The sequence below is a fragment of the Hippopotamus amphibius genome, chromosome 4, assembly GCF_030028045.1.
Source record: "Hippopotamus amphibius kiboko isolate mHipAmp2 chromosome 4, mHipAmp2.hap2, whole genome shotgun sequence".
NCBI classification, from domain to species: Eukaryota; Metazoa; Chordata; class Mammalia; order Artiodactyla; family Hippopotamidae; genus Hippopotamus; species Hippopotamus amphibius.
The window spans coordinates 127,962,505-127,978,655 of record NC_080189.1 but is presented as its reverse complement, the minus strand read 5'-3'; the positions used below and the strand labels follow the sequence as shown (position 1 = coordinate 127,978,655).

At 47.6% G+C, this 16,151-nt stretch overlaps 1 protein-coding gene across 6 annotated transcripts in view; it reads left to right on the top strand.

Moving 5' to 3' along the window:
- Positions 1-16,151, top strand: part of FRMD4A (FERM domain containing 4A) — a 450,104-nt gene that overhangs the window by 413,702 nt on the left and 20,251 nt on the right. For all 6 annotated transcript variants that reach the window (XM_057731241.1, XM_057731240.1, XM_057731239.1 and 3 more), the window contains exons 15-18: positions 4,294-4,427; positions 8,807-8,929; positions 12,019-12,247; positions 14,701-14,757. In XM_057731241.1, coding sequence (XP_057587224.1) covers positions 4,294-4,427; positions 8,807-8,929; positions 12,019-12,247; positions 14,701-14,757 — 543 coding nt within the window. The remainder of the gene's footprint in view (positions 1-4,293; positions 4,428-8,806; positions 8,930-12,018; positions 12,248-14,700; positions 14,758-16,151) is intronic.

The following is a 16,151-nucleotide window of genomic DNA, read 5'->3' as shown; positions in this document are numbered from 1 at the left end:
TGTACCTCTCAAAGATAACATTTCCATCTTGTTAATTTCTTTGAGGCTAAATTTATAACCTTGGAGTGAGGTTTCCTGTGAAAAGGCACGTGTGTGTTCACATAACTGGAAATGGATAAATCATAGTAACTGAGAGCTTCTATACCATTCACCAAGTGTAGGTACTGATTGGAAATTATTTCTGTGTCTAGAATCATTTTAGCTGTGCTCAGAAACCTTTAGTTTGCAAGACTCTCATTGCCCTGAGCCCCTGAGGCTCTTCTGATTGTGTTTCTCCCTGGATTCGTTCTCTTTTGTCACCTGAGAGGATGAAGAGTGAATCTCTGCCTCCCAATTTCTGGGTCTCTGGCTGGCCTACCTTTTAGATGTCGCGCACGCTATTCAGGGGATATCTAGAGGGTGACAATGTCAATATCACAGAGCACTTGGGGCTCCTTCTTCTGATGCCCTTGAGTTTCTCTCTGTGGTGTTGTTGTCATCTTGTCCCTGGGCACTTGGCCACCCCGCCACCCCTCGGGTTGCCACATTTGCCTGGTTGCAGGTAACAGCCCCACAGGCTCAAATCCCACAAGTTCCAAAAGCAAGCAGCTGTAAGAACTCAGCATGCTCGCCCAGATAGTGCATTTCCTTTACAGAAACAAAGGCACCGGGATCCTCTTTTTCAAATGCATTGTGACAAGAACCTCACTGCAGAGCTGCCCCTAGCTTGAGGAGGGGGGGGTGGGGGCCCCAGAATCTACTGAACCCCTTGACCCCCATCCCACCCTTATGCACAGCTGCCCCAAAGGCATCAATGCAAACGCAAAGGCTCAAGAAACAAAATTTGAAAACAGTGCCTAGACCTCTATTGCCCCTTCTAAAGATGAACACTCCAAGTACCACTTTGGAGCCTGAGTGGTACTTGCGTTGCCCAGAGAGCTGCTTTTCTTTGGCAAATACCTCCTTGAGCGAGGAGGTCACTTCAGTCATTTCTCTCTTTGATTCTACCCTGTGTGTCTGTGTGTGGCTGTGTGCGCTCACTCAAGTTAAGTCTACCCTAGATACGGAGGGTTTGCCTGTCCCAGGCACAAGCCCAGTGCTGAATGTGTGTGATCTCATTAGTCTTTACAGCAGATTGAGGAGGGCAGGTCACTTGCCCAAGGTCACCCATCTAGGGAGTGGCTTAGGATGTGTCAAAACCAGATCGTTTTACCCTTTACCCGCCATCCAGTCACCATGAAAATGGAACCCTGCATGTCTAGGCCAGACCAACTCACTCATTTTGCAAAGGCTTAACTTGGTACCTGGCACCGTATTCCTCATGAAGCAACTTCAGGAGTAAAGGTGTGAAACAGAGCCAGCCAGTGTTAGTGGTGCCAGATACAGAGAAGGCCTCTTGAGCCATCCACTCCATCTTATGTGGGTTTGGTATTTAGGCTGATTCTTATAAATAATAATAACTTAGGTAGCGCTAACGAGCTCAAGACCAAAGCTGAACTAATCTCGTAACTAGAGATCAGATCATCCAAAAATTCAGTGCTTTACCACCCAGACTTTAATGTTGTGATTTTTGCCATTCTTGAATATAATTCATTCTTAGATGTGACTTCATAAATCATCATTTCCTATCCAGAGGTTAAGCAGGGGTGAGAGGGAAAGTGATGAATTTTTCACTTGTGCTAGAAATCCTTTAATCTTCTCGGACCCAAGATCCCCCAGGTCTGTTTTTTAAATCTAAAGTCTGACTTCCTTCTAGTATTATTTTACCTTCTTATTAATTCTTCAGATGGTGGAATAATAGAACATAGCTCATTAAGGTTTCCTGTGTCTTCGCCTGTGATTGATGACTGTGACTAAGGGAATGAGATTAAGATTCAAAATGATTTAGCTGTGTTTTATTAGATGAATGTAGACTGGAGATAGTTCAGAACTAATAAGCTCAGGGTAATTGACTTGAAGCATTTCAGAAAGCGGAACCTGCAGTCATGTCCAGTCACGTGTCCCATGAGCATGGCGCCATGTGGATTTAGTATCTGAGAACCGTGAGGTAATGGAGCCTTGGTGAGGGTCAAGCTTTCGTTTGAGTTTGCTCTTGAACTTGGAAACACACGACTGAAGCATGACGAAATCCAGGGAAGAGCTACAAAAACGATCCAAAGTTTGGAAGATCGATGCTATAAAGAAACAAGCTACAGGTACTAGATTTCTTTGCAGAGATGAGATACAGCTTAATTATAGCATCCAAGCATATGATTGACAACATTTATTCGTTTATTCAAGTTAATATTTATTAGCTACTGTGGAGGCATAAAGATAGTACATTCTTGTAGTGATGGAGATTCTCTATTTCAAGGTGGAGTGGGGGTGGGGTCGCCCAATTTGGAGTCAAAATGTACCTGAAGACTGAGAATTCTTGAGGGTTAGGATTATTCTTAAAAACCTGGGTGCCTGGTAATTGAGGGAATATGGGGATTCCTGCTCGGAGCCTAAGTAAGAGAGGAGAGTCATATTTGGGGTGGGGGGTAGGGGTGGTGATGGTTTGAGCATTGCAAGGTTTTTGTTACAAAAGCATAGAAGTCCTTTCTAGTCCTGTGATTCTGACGTGGGTTTTTTTTTTTTTTAATCTGTTTATTTATTGGCTGTGTTGGGTGTTCATTGCTGTGTACTAGCTTTCTCTAGTTGTGGCAAGCGGAGGCTTCTCTTCGTTGCGGTGTGCATGCTTCTCAGGGGAGTGGCTTCTCTTGTTGCGGATCATGGGCTCTAGGCACGCAGGCTTCAGTAGTTGTAGCATGCAGACTCAATAGTTGCGGCTCACGGGCTCTAGAGCACAGACTCAGTAGTTGTGGCACATGGGCTTAGTTGCTCTGCGGCATGTGGGATCTTCCCAGACCAGGGCTCAAACCCGTGTCCCCTGCATTGGCAGGCAGATTCTTAACTACTGCGCCACCAGGGAAGTCCTGACATGCCTTCTTTAACCATTGGAAGAAATAGAACAGTCGGCTCTGGCAATTCCAATTGGATTAGTGTCAAATCTGTCCTTCATTCATTGAATTGACCCAAAATGTTTCCTAAGGAAATACAGTTCCTACCCCTCCCTCCGACATGTTCCGCTGGAATTTTTATTGGTATCGCAATGATTTTCTGGTTTAGCGCCTGAAGAATGGACATCAATACAACATCAGGCTTCCAATCCATGAGCAGAGTACATCTCTCTGTTGTGCGAGGTCTTTCATTTTTCTCAACAGAGTATTGTGCTTTTCAGTGTAGAGATCTTGTCCATCTTTCACTAGATGAATCCCCAGGTATTCGATGCTGTTTGACGCTGTTGCAGATGGCGTGATGTGAGCCCCTGGAAGGCACACCCAGTTAAACCCATCCATTTCTAAGACTTCTGCTCTCCATGGACACGAGAAGCGAAGTAATCATCAGTTTTTCCTTTCCCAGGGAGTCAAGGCGCCTTGCCTAACCATCCAGGTAGAAAAGGGATAATAGCTTTACTGCAGGAAACCTATTTCACAATCCAAACGTTGCAGCCCAGAAATGATTCTCTGGTCTAACCTAAATCTCTCCATTGGGCATTTCAGCTTATTTTCCTTTCGCTTGGTTTACAGTTTGCCTTCCACCAAGATTTCCTATCTAGCAGTCTGCTACTGGAATCATCAAGCAGATATTTCTATGCTGCATATAAAAATATGTCTGACTTTTATGAGGAGGGAATTTGCTCATGATACCGTCTTGAGTTCAAAAAAATACAATAAAAATCGAATTTTATTTTTAAAATATATATGCTTAGATAAAAGGGCTGAAAGAAAATGCAAGACGCTGGTTATCCGTGGGCGACTAGCTGGCTAGCTCGTGGATTATTTTTATACATGTCTACATTGTCAAAATTTTTATGATAAACATGCATTATCTTTGTACTAATCAAAAAATAAGTGTTTTTCGATAGAAAAAATTAAAACTTTGTATTGAAATGTGTTAACTTCACTTTCCTTTTCATGGTACAAAAAGTCTGTTAAAATTTGCTAGTGAAATTAAAATGGGTGTGCGATATCCTAAGATAATCAAAGAAGAGAGACTTCTTTTTCAGGCCTGTAAATTTTCCCGACGGTCCTTCTGACCGGCAGTAAATTACCCGAAGTGCTGCAAATCCGCTCCTCACGCTTGGAGCACTGAGCACCTGTTTTATTTCACACTCCCTTGATTCCTGGGGTAAATCCCACATCCACAGCATGGGCTCCGGTTCAGTTCCTTTGTGGTCCAGATGTGCATCCCCTTGTCAGCTGGCCTAGTAACCCCACTGTTAATTGACAGGTTCTCAGGAATCAGATAGCTCCCAGTCGGCCAAGAAAGACATGCTGGCAGCCTTGAAATCCAGGCAGGAAGCTCTGGAGGAAACGCTTCGCCAGCGGCTGGAAGAGCTGAAGAAGCTCTGCCTCCGAGAAGCGGTAAGCATCACTGGTTGGTCCTGTGGAAACCTGTGCTGTCTGTGCCCTCACGTGTCCCCACGTGGTTATAAACGGTAAGGGTGGGCGTGGGGGGAAGGAAGGCCTCTTCTGTTGACGACACCCAGCCCCCAGCATGAGCCCCATCAGAAACAGGAGTCTTGGACCGTAATGAAAACACTCGGACGGCAGTGAACGTGAGTCGTGGCAGAATCCCAAACGGGACCCCTCTAGGGGCCAAGTGACAAGTAGTAACAGCAGTCATGATACCAGTTGTAAACATCGACGTGCGCACGGTGCCCCGGAGTGTATACAGCGTTTCCTCATAAGGTGGTACCACGCTGCGGGGGAGGGTTGGCCATCTTCCTGAGCTCTTGTGCCTGAGGTTTTCATTGTGGTGGCTTTTGTTTCTCGAGTGTATTTTGGATTTACCTCTGGAAGTCATAGTGAGAAGCACCTTTGGGGCTCAACAAGGAAATCAGGATTTCACTTGGTATATAATCCCCTTCAAAACCCACGATCTGGTGTATCTTTCACTTTTTTTTTTTGGTGGCGGGGTGTAGATCATTTTTTTCCTTTAGTTGTTTTTATTTTGTTTTACAGTAGGTCCTTGGTGGTTTTCTATTTTAAATATAGCAGTGTGTACATGTCAATCCCAAACACCCAGTCTATCCCTACCCCCCACCCTTCTCCCCGGTAACCATAAATCCGTTCTCTAAGTCTGTGAGTCTGTTTCTGTTTTGTAAATAAGTTTATTTGTATCATTTTTTATAGCTTCCGCATATAAGCGATATATGGTATTTGTCTTTTTCTGACTTATTTCACTCAGTATGACAATCTCCAGGTCCAGCCATGTTGCTGCCATGGCATTATTTCATTCTTTTTAATGGCTGAGTAGTATTCCATTGTATATGTGTACCACATCTTCTTTCATTCCCACCAACAGTGCAGGAGTGTTCCCTTTTCTCCACACCCTCTCCAGCATTTATTGTTTGTAGATTTTTTGATGATAGACATTCTGACTGGTGAGAGGTGATACCTCATTGTAGTTTTGCATTTGCATTTCTCTCTGTAATGTTGAGCACCTTTTCATGGGCTTTTTGGCCATCTGTGTGTCTTCTTTGCAGAAATGTCTGTTTAGGTCTTCTGCCCATTTTTTGATTGGATTGTTTGTTTTTTGGATGTTGAGCCACATGAGCTGTTTGTAAATGAAATCTTAGCCTAGTCAGCTAAAAAATCTTTTAAGTTTATGCAAAGCAGTGCTTCCTTAAGCATGTATATACACTAGTCTCATGTCGCATTGGGATTTGGAGACTGTGCCAGGTCACTGTCTATATTTACTTAAAGGTTTATTTGCACCACCTTCTGCTTATTCCACAACTCTTTGTTATCATGTTTGAAGACTTGATTTTTTAATGCAACTCACGTTACTATGCGTGTGTGTACGCACACACGTGTGCATGTGCGTACACACAGACACCGTGGGGTGGGAGCCCTCAGGAGAGAGAGAGTTCTGCATATAACATTACAAGGAGCTCTGTTGGTCAACAGTTCAGAAAGGGAAGTGGAAAGAGGTTCCCAAAGTAAGCTGAAGAGCCCTGCTCCCCTCCCCCCAGCCCTAATGCCTTGCCCCAGGAAGAATGAAATAAGGGGCCACTGAGTGAGATCACATTACAGTTCAACTTGGCTTAATTATGCTCTGCACTGATTTAAAGCGGAGCCGGCTCAAAGCAGACCCACATTAGTGCAAATCCTTTGCAAATCTTGGGAAAGCAGTTGGCCCGGCTGGGGAATGTGCTCTGTGATACTGTTAATATTAGCAATCTTTTTATAAAGAATACGCTGGAAGGATTGAGAAAACTTGGGTGTGGGTGTCTGCATTTAATAATTTGTAAAACCTTGTTTTGTTTGTAATAAAGGCAGCATCCCTAAACCCAGCAGGGAATCAGCATCAGAAAATCGGCGAAACATGTCCAGGCAAGGTTAGCATGTCTGTTAAAGGTCTCCGTGCCTCTCAAAAATAACAGCAAAAGAAGGAAAACAAAGCTCCTGCTTCTTATAGCGTGGACACCAGAAAACAGAACTTGAGTGGCAGGAGTAACCTCACAGGAAGCCGGCCACCTCTGAAGTTAGGGGACAGGAGAACTCTGTCCTGACTTTGTGCCGTTCTTTCTCTATGTTACACCCCCCCTCAGCTCAGAGTATTGAGAAGAACTTTTTGTCCCCTGGGGTGTGGGGCGGCCAGAATGAGGTGCAATAGGAGCGTTTGGCAAAATATAAGCAATATAAGAATGGAAGGGGAGCCCCCCACAAGAGTGTGTTAAATTCCTCCTTCCCCAGGCGGCTCTGGTTACACGTGACATCGGATTAAATATGGAGAATCCAGGCCTGGACTCAGATACCTTCATGCCGATGGGGGGAAATCAGTAACTTCATTTTTAAGAAAGATATTTTGTTTTAAAACCACAGACTCTGTTTTTTTTTCTTCTTCTCTGAAGTTTTATTTCATTATTCTAGGAAGGCCTGGTACTCTTGCTAAGACAATACAGATTCTCAATTTGCAGTAATTATTAATACAGCTGTTCAATATTTCTTTTATGTTATAGTAGCTTAAATGTACAAACTTAGAGCATTTAAATTTTTCATAGATTTAAAAAAATTTTTATTTTATATTGGACTGTAGTTGATTTGCAATGTTGTGTTAGAAAACCACAGGCTCTTTAGAGTTATAAGTCAGTGGCCATTTTAACAACTTTTCCCTCCTTTTTATAAGTGTCAAAGTAGAAAAGAAAGTCCTAACAGTATAAAATCCTCCATATGTCATGTAATTTATAGGAAGACTTTTAGGGAAGCAAATAAAATGTTGCAGAATAAACACATAACTACTTGGGAGGCATTTGAACCATGTTTAAAAAAAGAAGAAAAAAACAGGGAAGAAAATTGCAGAGTATTTCATACTCAAAGAGTTGGCCATTGTGCTCTGAAATGCTTACACTGAGGAATAAAAAGCCCAAGAGGTCATTTCCCCGTGGCCTAAACCCAGGAGTAGGAGAGAGGCCCAGGATCACAGGGAGTAGGTGTGCTTGTACATGCCGGGAGCGCACGCGTGCGCGTGTGCACACACACACCAGTGTGTACAGACACACACCCCAGTGGGCACACACAGCAGTGGCGCAGACAAGCCGTGGTGCAGAGAAGCCATATCACTTCTCCTGTTAGAAGGTCCGTCTGCCCGTGGAATCTGATGCCCAGGGCTTTCCTGCCCATAGGGGGCTGCCCAGCACAGAAGCTTTCTGCATGGGTGATGGGTGTGCCTGAGAAGAGCCTGCCTTGGGACTTTGGCAACATCTGTGTTGATCTGGGACTAGAGACCAGGGCTGGGCTCTGCCTGGAAGGGCCACCTATCCCATTGGAGGTAGGCATTGGGTCTCCCAAGCTTTTCTGGTCCCTGGAAGTGACTCCTTGCAGTAGATGCCTGGGCTCCACCACGTGGATTAGCTGCTGACTCAGATTTGATCTCTTCCTAGCCCAGATGTAACCTGCTCGTATCAAGCCTAATTCTAACCCTAAATCATCCCACAGACCTTTCAGCGGTAGCCCTGGACCGTTGTCACCAAGGTGGTCTGTCAACTAAATTCAGCGTCATTTTGCTCACAGCAGTTAGATCTCCGGAGCCCCAAATGCACATACACCAGATTTTTTTTTTAAGTAGCCTTGTCAGTAACATGGATTATATTTTCAGTTTCGACTGAATCTCGTGTTTATACACATGTAATGTCTTTTCAGTTCAGCTTGTTCCTTGAGCATCTGGCCAGAGTAGAATAATTATTACTCATGCTCAGCTTCTAAATCATATAATAATGCCCTTTTCTGGAATTTGCCATATAGATACCATTCTTTCTAAGAAAATTTATTTGAAAGACCCATTCTAAACTTAGATAGTTGAGAGGGAGTATTTGGTACAGTGAAAAGAGCACAGAGTTTGCAGCCAGAAAGACCGGAGATCTCATGTTGCCTCTTGCTCTCACTGGCTGTGTGGCCTCAACAGGTACATAGTAGACTCGCCAGACACGTGTAGAATTCACAAGGGAATGAATTTGGGGTTATTGTGATGGAAATCAATAGCAATTTTATTTACCTGACAGGTAATTTAGTTTGGGAAAAACTTTTCCAAGTGCCTCTGTTCTGTAAAGGAAGGACTATTCTCATACGTTTTGGGAGACATGAAATTGCATTGCAGGAAGCTTCATATTGCATAAGACTATGGTTTCGAATCTATGTACCAAGTCTATGCTGTGAAGTGGGTGCGCGTGTCCTAGAAGCCAGTCACGTACCCTCCATCCTCAGATTCCTTCTCTCCATGTGCTGTCACACTTCTGCAGGAGCTGACGGGCAAACTGCCCGTGGAGTATCCCCTGGATCCAGGAGAGGAACCACCCATTGTTCGAAGAAGAATCGGGACGGCCTTCAAACTGGATGAGCAGAAAATCCTGCCCAAAGCAGAGGTGCGTGCTTCTCTCTGTGGCTGGATTCTCTTACACCCGCCGCACTTTCTCGTTTGTGAGGGCGCCTGGGTTTTTTCTAACGACGTTTTCATTCTGCCTGATACCATTTCCTCTTTCCTCCTGAGTCGCTCTCCTTTTACATGAAGTTAGCTGCCTGGTTGGTATGCAGCGCCCGTTGGTAGGCCTGGTTACTGGAAGCATTTTGATTTCTGTGGAGGCTGTGTGTCTAACTGGACAGGCCTGTTGCACGTGGTGCAGCTAATGGGAGAATATTCCTTAACACTCACTGGTACTTCTCCCAGCTCTTTGTTACTGAGAGCCATGCGTATCGTCTGATCTACGACACAAAACAACCAAAGAAGAAAGAACACTGACGCCATGCCAGCAAGTGCAGAAATGCCGCTGGCTGGGGAAAGACAGTTGTGCCCGCCCGTGGTGGTCCTAACTCCACCTGGCTACTGACATCACTGCCTGAGCATGAGCAAGCAGCTGGGCCTTCCTGGAGCACCCCTCATTTTACCCTCTTTGGACTAAACCTTGGTCAGGGCTGGGACAGGAGGGTTCAGATCTGGGGGCAGGGGAGCCTTGGGTCTCCAGCTGGTTAATAAGTTATCCAGTCTCAGACCAAGAGAAATTCGAGGCCAGGCACACCTCAGGCCCCAGGGGCACTGAGGAAATGTCTTTCCAAATTTATTCCGAATACAGTTACTCATTACAATGCTATCGAACAGAGGGCTTAAAAGGGCAGAAATCGAAGCCAGTGGAAAAGGGAATTCTGTACGTGTTTCGTCTCTCTTTTTTCTTTATTGAAGTTAGTTGATTTACAGGGTTGTGCCAATCTCTGCAGTACAGCAGTGACACAGTTATACACTTATAGATATTCTTTTTTATATATATTCTTTTGCATATGGTTTGTGAGAGAAACCGATGTTCTCACGTAACACGTGCAGTGGGTGAGTTCAGAGGGGACCCCACGTGCCCTGGAGACAGTGGAAGGGGTGGCTTCGTCTCCGAGATCTGTAACAGCCGGTCCCCATTCCCAGGTGCTGGGGGGGGCTGGTGGACGCCCCAGGACGCTTCATCCAAATCTGGAGGCAGTGTTCCTCTTTTGTAAAAACGAAGCCCATAGCCGTCGTTTCTCCGGCTGTCGCTGGGATTAAGTGAGCCTGGGTGTGGAAAGTATTTAACTCCGTACCGACACGTGCTGGATGCTCAGTAAATGTGAGGACGTGCTGGAGGATGTGGGTGGGCCTGGGATGCTGTCAGGGTTAGAACTGGGGTGCGGGCCGGTGGGATTTCAGAAACCATCTGGTGGAGGATTTCTCAAGCCCAGCTGCCATCAGAATTGCCTGCAAACTTCTGCCGCTCTTGTGCTGGGCAGAAACTGCACCAAACTCTCCAGGGGAGGCCCCTCCTTGAGTGGGCACCTCCCACCTGCACCCCGTTGTTCGTCCCGTGGCGCCTCCGTCACACTTCCCAGTAAAAGATGACGTAAGCTTCCCGCGAATCCCACTGCGTCCCTCACCTGTTCTCTGCAGACCTCGCTGGGAAATGCCCGTGTCTCCTGGGAATGGCCTCGACCTCCCTGTTCACACGGCAGGCAGCCATCTGCACGGACGGGCCGCCAGCCTCGTCCTCGGCTCGGTTTAGGTAGCAAGGGTTTGTCCCGGGCTCCCACAAAGCTCCGGGTCGCTGTCTCAGGCCAGAGCTGCCCTGACAGCCCGGGAGCAGCTGCGAGGTGGGGTCACACTCACCGAGCGAGCTTTGTCCTTGGTGACGTGCTTGTCTCAAGGCCTCGGGCGGGAGTCCACCTCGTCACTCTTCTCCAGAGAAGAAGAAATGCAGCAGGCACTTGCAGGAACTGGGGAGTTTCTTAGCCTCTTAATATTAATAACAGTTCCTTTCATCCTCGCCTTCTGCACTCACCCTGGGCCCCTCCCTGCAGTGCTCCCCGGGAAGTGGAGTCCAGCTCAGAGTTTTGTGCTTCATGGAGGTACCCAGCCTGGCACATGGTGCCCAGAGTGAAGATGTTGTATTCAGCCTTTAACTAGGAAGATGTGTTGGCCCCAGAAAACTTGGCGATCTGCTCCTCCTCCGTGGGTAGATCCATCCCTTTCCGGCTTTAGCCAGACTGTGGATGCCCCAGCCCAAGAGGCGTGCTTGGGCTCTCCCGGCCTCGCCGATCGGTGTTTGAAAAAGGCTCCGGCTGAGCCACAGAGAAGCCACAGCTAGCACACTGGCCCCGTTTTCATCCTCTGGACCCACCAGGCACCTTCTGGCGGCCACAGCTGCGTTTCTCCTGCATCCAAAACTCTGTGGGAACATTCATCCTTCTGCTCCTTTCAGCCAAAGTGAGGGGTAGAGGAGAGAGGGAGGCATAGAGGAGAGGAAGGAGTGCCCAGGAGCGATCCAAGCAGCAGGGACCCAGCTCCTCCACCTGCCGTCCACACTTAGTGGAAGTGTTTTTGCAGAGGCAGGTGTGAGTGCACAGTGGAACCTGCAAAAAGAGCTTCCAGAGGAGGTGTGAGTGAGTGGGAATAAGGGCCAGCATGAGGGGCTCAAAATATGAGAGACAGAGGGCGTGTGTGTGTGGCGGGGGTGGGGCGGGGGTGTGCCCATGGGCGCCCCTGTTAGCAAACCACAGAAAAGCACGACAGAGACCACTCTGAAAATACACTGGCCCCTCTGCCCCAAAGGAAAAGGAAACACTAACCCAGTGGGCTCTGGGTCTCCACGAAGGCTGGGTCTTCCAGAACCTGGTTGGAGACCTTGGAAATGAACGCTAGTGACCCCCAGGGCTGCAGCAAGGAAGCTCCCTGTTTCTCAGTGAGGGTGCCAGTCTCTAGACCGATCGATGCTTGTCTCCAGGCTGGATCAGGGGCCAAAAGTGGGCGCATCCCGGGCCCCGGCTGCCAGAGACTGCAGGAGCAGGTCCTCTGCGGTGCCAGGCAGGGTTGGGGTGGGTGCTGAGGCTGCTGGTTTCCTCGTACGTGTGTCTCCGAGGACTGAGGCTCGCTGGCCGGGGCCGGGGGGAGGAGGATGGGTATCACCCACTCAGCATCCCCGTAAGTGTGGTTTCCGTCCCGCAGGAAGCTGAGCTGGAACGCCTGGAGCGGGAGTTCGCCATCCAGTCCCAGATTACGGAGGCCGCCCGCCGCCTGGCCAGTGACCCTAACGTCAGCAAAAAACTGAAGAAGCAGAGGAAAACCTCCTATCTGAATGCACTGAAGAAGCTGCAGGAGATTGAAAGCGCCATCAACGAGAACCGCGTCAAGTCTGGGAAGAAACCCACCCAGAGGGCGTCGCTGATCATCGACGGTCAGTGCCAACCCCACTCCCCGCTGCGGGTGCCGCCCTCCGCCACTGGCCCTCAGGGGACAGGGTCCTTGTCCAGCGCATGGACCGAAAGCCCAGCTGACCTGGTGACCTAGCAAACTGCTCAGCTACCCCGTGCCTTAATTTTTCCACCCATAAAATGAAGCTAGAAAGACCTGATAATGAGGGCAATGAAATGCCCTCGGGTCCAGATTGAAAAGGGATTCTACACATCAAATGATTACTCTTTATGGCCCCTTGGGAGAACCCTCTTCTCAGCCCTCGCTGGGAGCTGGGCCCAGAGCCAGCCCAGGCTCCGATATCCTCAGGGGCCTGGTCTTCCTTCCCAGGGGTGCAAGGAAAGGTGGGCAGCTGGGGTACCCGGAGGCCAGCACCCCCACAGCCCTTCTCTGGGCTCCTGTCCCAGTGCTGAAGCTGGGGACCAGACTGCTCCCCTCTGATGGTCTAGAGCCCCAGACTCTGATCAGGAGGGGTTGGGAGTGGGTGGGGATTGTATTTGGTGAACATGAGAAGAAAATACACCGAAATTCACCACCAACCATCAAGTCTCTCTCAGACTATTATGATCCCTTTTTTTTTTTTTTTTTTTTTGAGTCAGCAAATTCTTTTTCTTTAAGAGAAGTATAGTTGTGTTGTATGATGTGGTTCGTTTCAGGTGCACAGCAAAGTGATTCACAAAAGAATATGTATATTCTTTCTCAGATGCTTATCCATTATAGGCTATTAATAGGATAATTTAATGTAGTTCCCTGAATACAGTAGGTCCTTGTTGTTTATCAAATTCTTTAAAATATACATCGAGTATTCTTTCATAGTTTGCACACATTTAAGATACTTTCGTTCCAGGAAGACAGAAAGTAGGAGAGTGGTTACCAGGCAGGGGGGGAGGTGGAAAAGGGAGTTACTACTTTATGAGGACAGACTTTCAGTTTGGGAAGATGACAGAAGTTCTGGAGATGGACGGTGGTGATGGCTGTACTGCCGTGTGAATGTACTTAATGCCACTGAACTGTACTGCTGAAAATGGCTAAAATGGTAAATTTTACATTAGGTATATTTTACCACCATTATATATGTGTGTGTGTGTGTGTGTGTGTGTATAGCTGCAACCTAGAAATGTGGGTATCCTGGAGAAGGGATGATTTACCGGTGACTCCAAGATGCTAGTCAAGGCTGTGTCTCCTAGTTGATCTTCGTTCATCAAGTGATATGAATAAAGTAAATTTCTAGTTGAAAGAGAGAGATCATTAAAAAAAATCCTTTTGCTCTAGGAAATTAGGAATAACTAGCTTCCCCATCTCGCCCTATTATCCTTGGCCACGGCTTTGTCACTTTCCCTAACAGAGCTACAGTCAACCAGCCCCTCTCTGTCTGATGCCTCTTGGGACCTCCTGCCCCCTTGAAGGAACTCAGGGGGTCCCAGCTCTGTGGAAACATCAGCAAGGCTGATGGAGCCTGGGATGGGCACCAGAGGGACTGGTGTCTTGCTGGTCGACCACAGAAGAGCATGGTTGACCGGCCTGTCCAGTGAGGGCCATTCTGTGAGGATGGCCAGCAGAGTCTGTTTGTAAATCACTGTCTGACCAGCTTGGTCCGATCTAAGCCTGTAGCCATTTGTGCTTAACCGCTCAAGAATATACCTTCTCCATTTTGCTGCCTCCTTGAAATAGTGTTTCATCACATGAGCCCACTTGAATGAGAGGAGTAATTCAAGTTCTTCTTCCTCAGCTTAGCCTGGCTTGTTATTTGCAGCGATAAAACTCTAAGCTTGGAATCTAAAGACTTGGGACCTTTTGCTATAACTTAGCCAGGAAAGCAGTGCAGCCCCAGACAAACCACCTGTCCCTAGGTGTCCTTCAGTTTCCCCAGCTGTTAAAGGAGGAGGATTATCTTTCTGTCTCCCTCTGGGCGTGTTCTCATGGTTAATTGAATCGTGTCTATGAAAGTAAAGCTTTGCAGAGAGAAGCTGTATTTATTGAGAAGCTTGTTTTGTCTGCTAATGACTTAAGAAGTTTATTGAGAAGCCACTTACTGCCATCTGAGCCAAACCAAGCTCCTCGCCCTAGTTTCGCGTGTGTAGAATAAGTAGCAGCTCACTTCCTTGGGCTGAGTTGGAACACGCCCCGAGATGGGCTGGGATGCTGATGTGGCTCCGCCAGGCCAGGCGGCCTTTGTATTGGATGTGAAACCGCTCAGTGTTTCTGTCGCCAGTGAAACAAAGCCCCGGCACACTGCAGTGTCAGGACTGGGGGTGAGTCACGACCCACCGCAGGGGCTGTCAAAAGAAGTGCTCAACAGCATTTTGATTGTGTTTCATGGGTTCTTTCTGATTAGAAAGAGGAGGCTATGGGATAGGGCAAAACCCACGATTTTCACACATAGGGCTTTGTCTGAGGATGTGCTCACTCCTAGACTTTTGCTTTTTGTCTTCTCAGATGGAAATATTGCCAGCGAAGACAGCTCCCTGTCAGATGCCCTTGTTCTAGAAGATGGTAGGTCGTCTGTTTCCTGCTTGAGAACTCGGAGCACGGATTAAACCAGGATTAAGCTGCATGTAGTCTGGGACGGTGCAGTGGAAAGCCAGGAGCCAGGCCAGCGTGGCACTGGGTTCCCTGTGATTCTTTCATTTCCCAGGGGTCATCTGTTTGTTTGGTGGAGAGTGGGTGGGTGCTATAGAAACAGACGTCTATTGGAAATTTTATTATGTCCCGTGGCCCATAAGATTTAAGGTGATAGTGGTGTTCTACTTTTTTAGTTGCCGAAACCACGTTTTTACCTGAACAGACAACTTAAACACCACGCACCGTTTCCTTTTGAGTATTTATAATTTCTAGAGGAAAAGAGGTGGACATTGGTTTGGGTCACAAAGATTGAAACCTTCTAGGAGAGCCTGGGGTTAGCCGGAAGAAAACAAGCCTCTGTGCCTTCCTGAGAAATAGTGAAAGTGAAGGGGAGATGTCCCTTTAGCCTCCTGATCAGGCCTAGAAAAGTGTCTTCTTATTTCCCACTAACCTCTAAAAACCTAGTGGTTCTCAGGATATTTTCTTGGGAAATTCTTACAAAACCAGAAGGGATCCCTCACCCCTACCTCGCAGCCCACTGTCACCACCACCACCACCACACATGAGGGAAGAAGGAATTCCAAACACAGAACCATCTCTGAGAATGTTCCCATGGATTTAAACCCAACCTGGGGAGGTCAAGACATTAATGACATAGAAATATATTAAGCGGCAGTTAATTTTTCTGCCTTCTAGGGAAACCTCAGGCAGGCAGTGATAGATGGCGATTCAGACAGAAAACATGAAAGATCTCCCAGCTCCTAGTCATAATAATTGCAAGGATAATAAGCATCGTCACCGATGTGGGGGAAGGCTGGTGGGGTATTTACCCAGTTGTCTTGGCCCTTCTGTTCGCAATCAGATCGTCGTATCTTTATTGGTTACGTGGGTGGGAGGAAATGATGGGCCTGGGGGGGCGGGGGGACGACGATGACGACCCCTGTTTTGAGTATCAGAGATCCAGCCCTGGTTTTGGCCTCTGCAGACACCAGCCTCTGCAGGGAGGAAACCGGAACATTTGAGGGAGATTCCTCTGTAAAGAGGAGTTGGGGAGGTATAGATTGTCCTCGTTAGCTGATGCTGATACATCACTTGTCATCACAAAATGCGTGACCGCACACGTGTGTGTTTGCTCCCCGCGTGCCAGACCCCAGACCTCCCGAGGGGCATTATGGCCTCACTTGGGCCCCCTGCTCCCATCACAGGCTTGCTTCTCCCAGGGGCTCTTTCTTTCCTTCCTGATTTGAGGGTAACAGAGTGAAGTCGTAGCTGATGCCGGCTGATGTCGGGCGGAGGCGGGGCGGGGCGGGGGCTGTGCGGAAGGT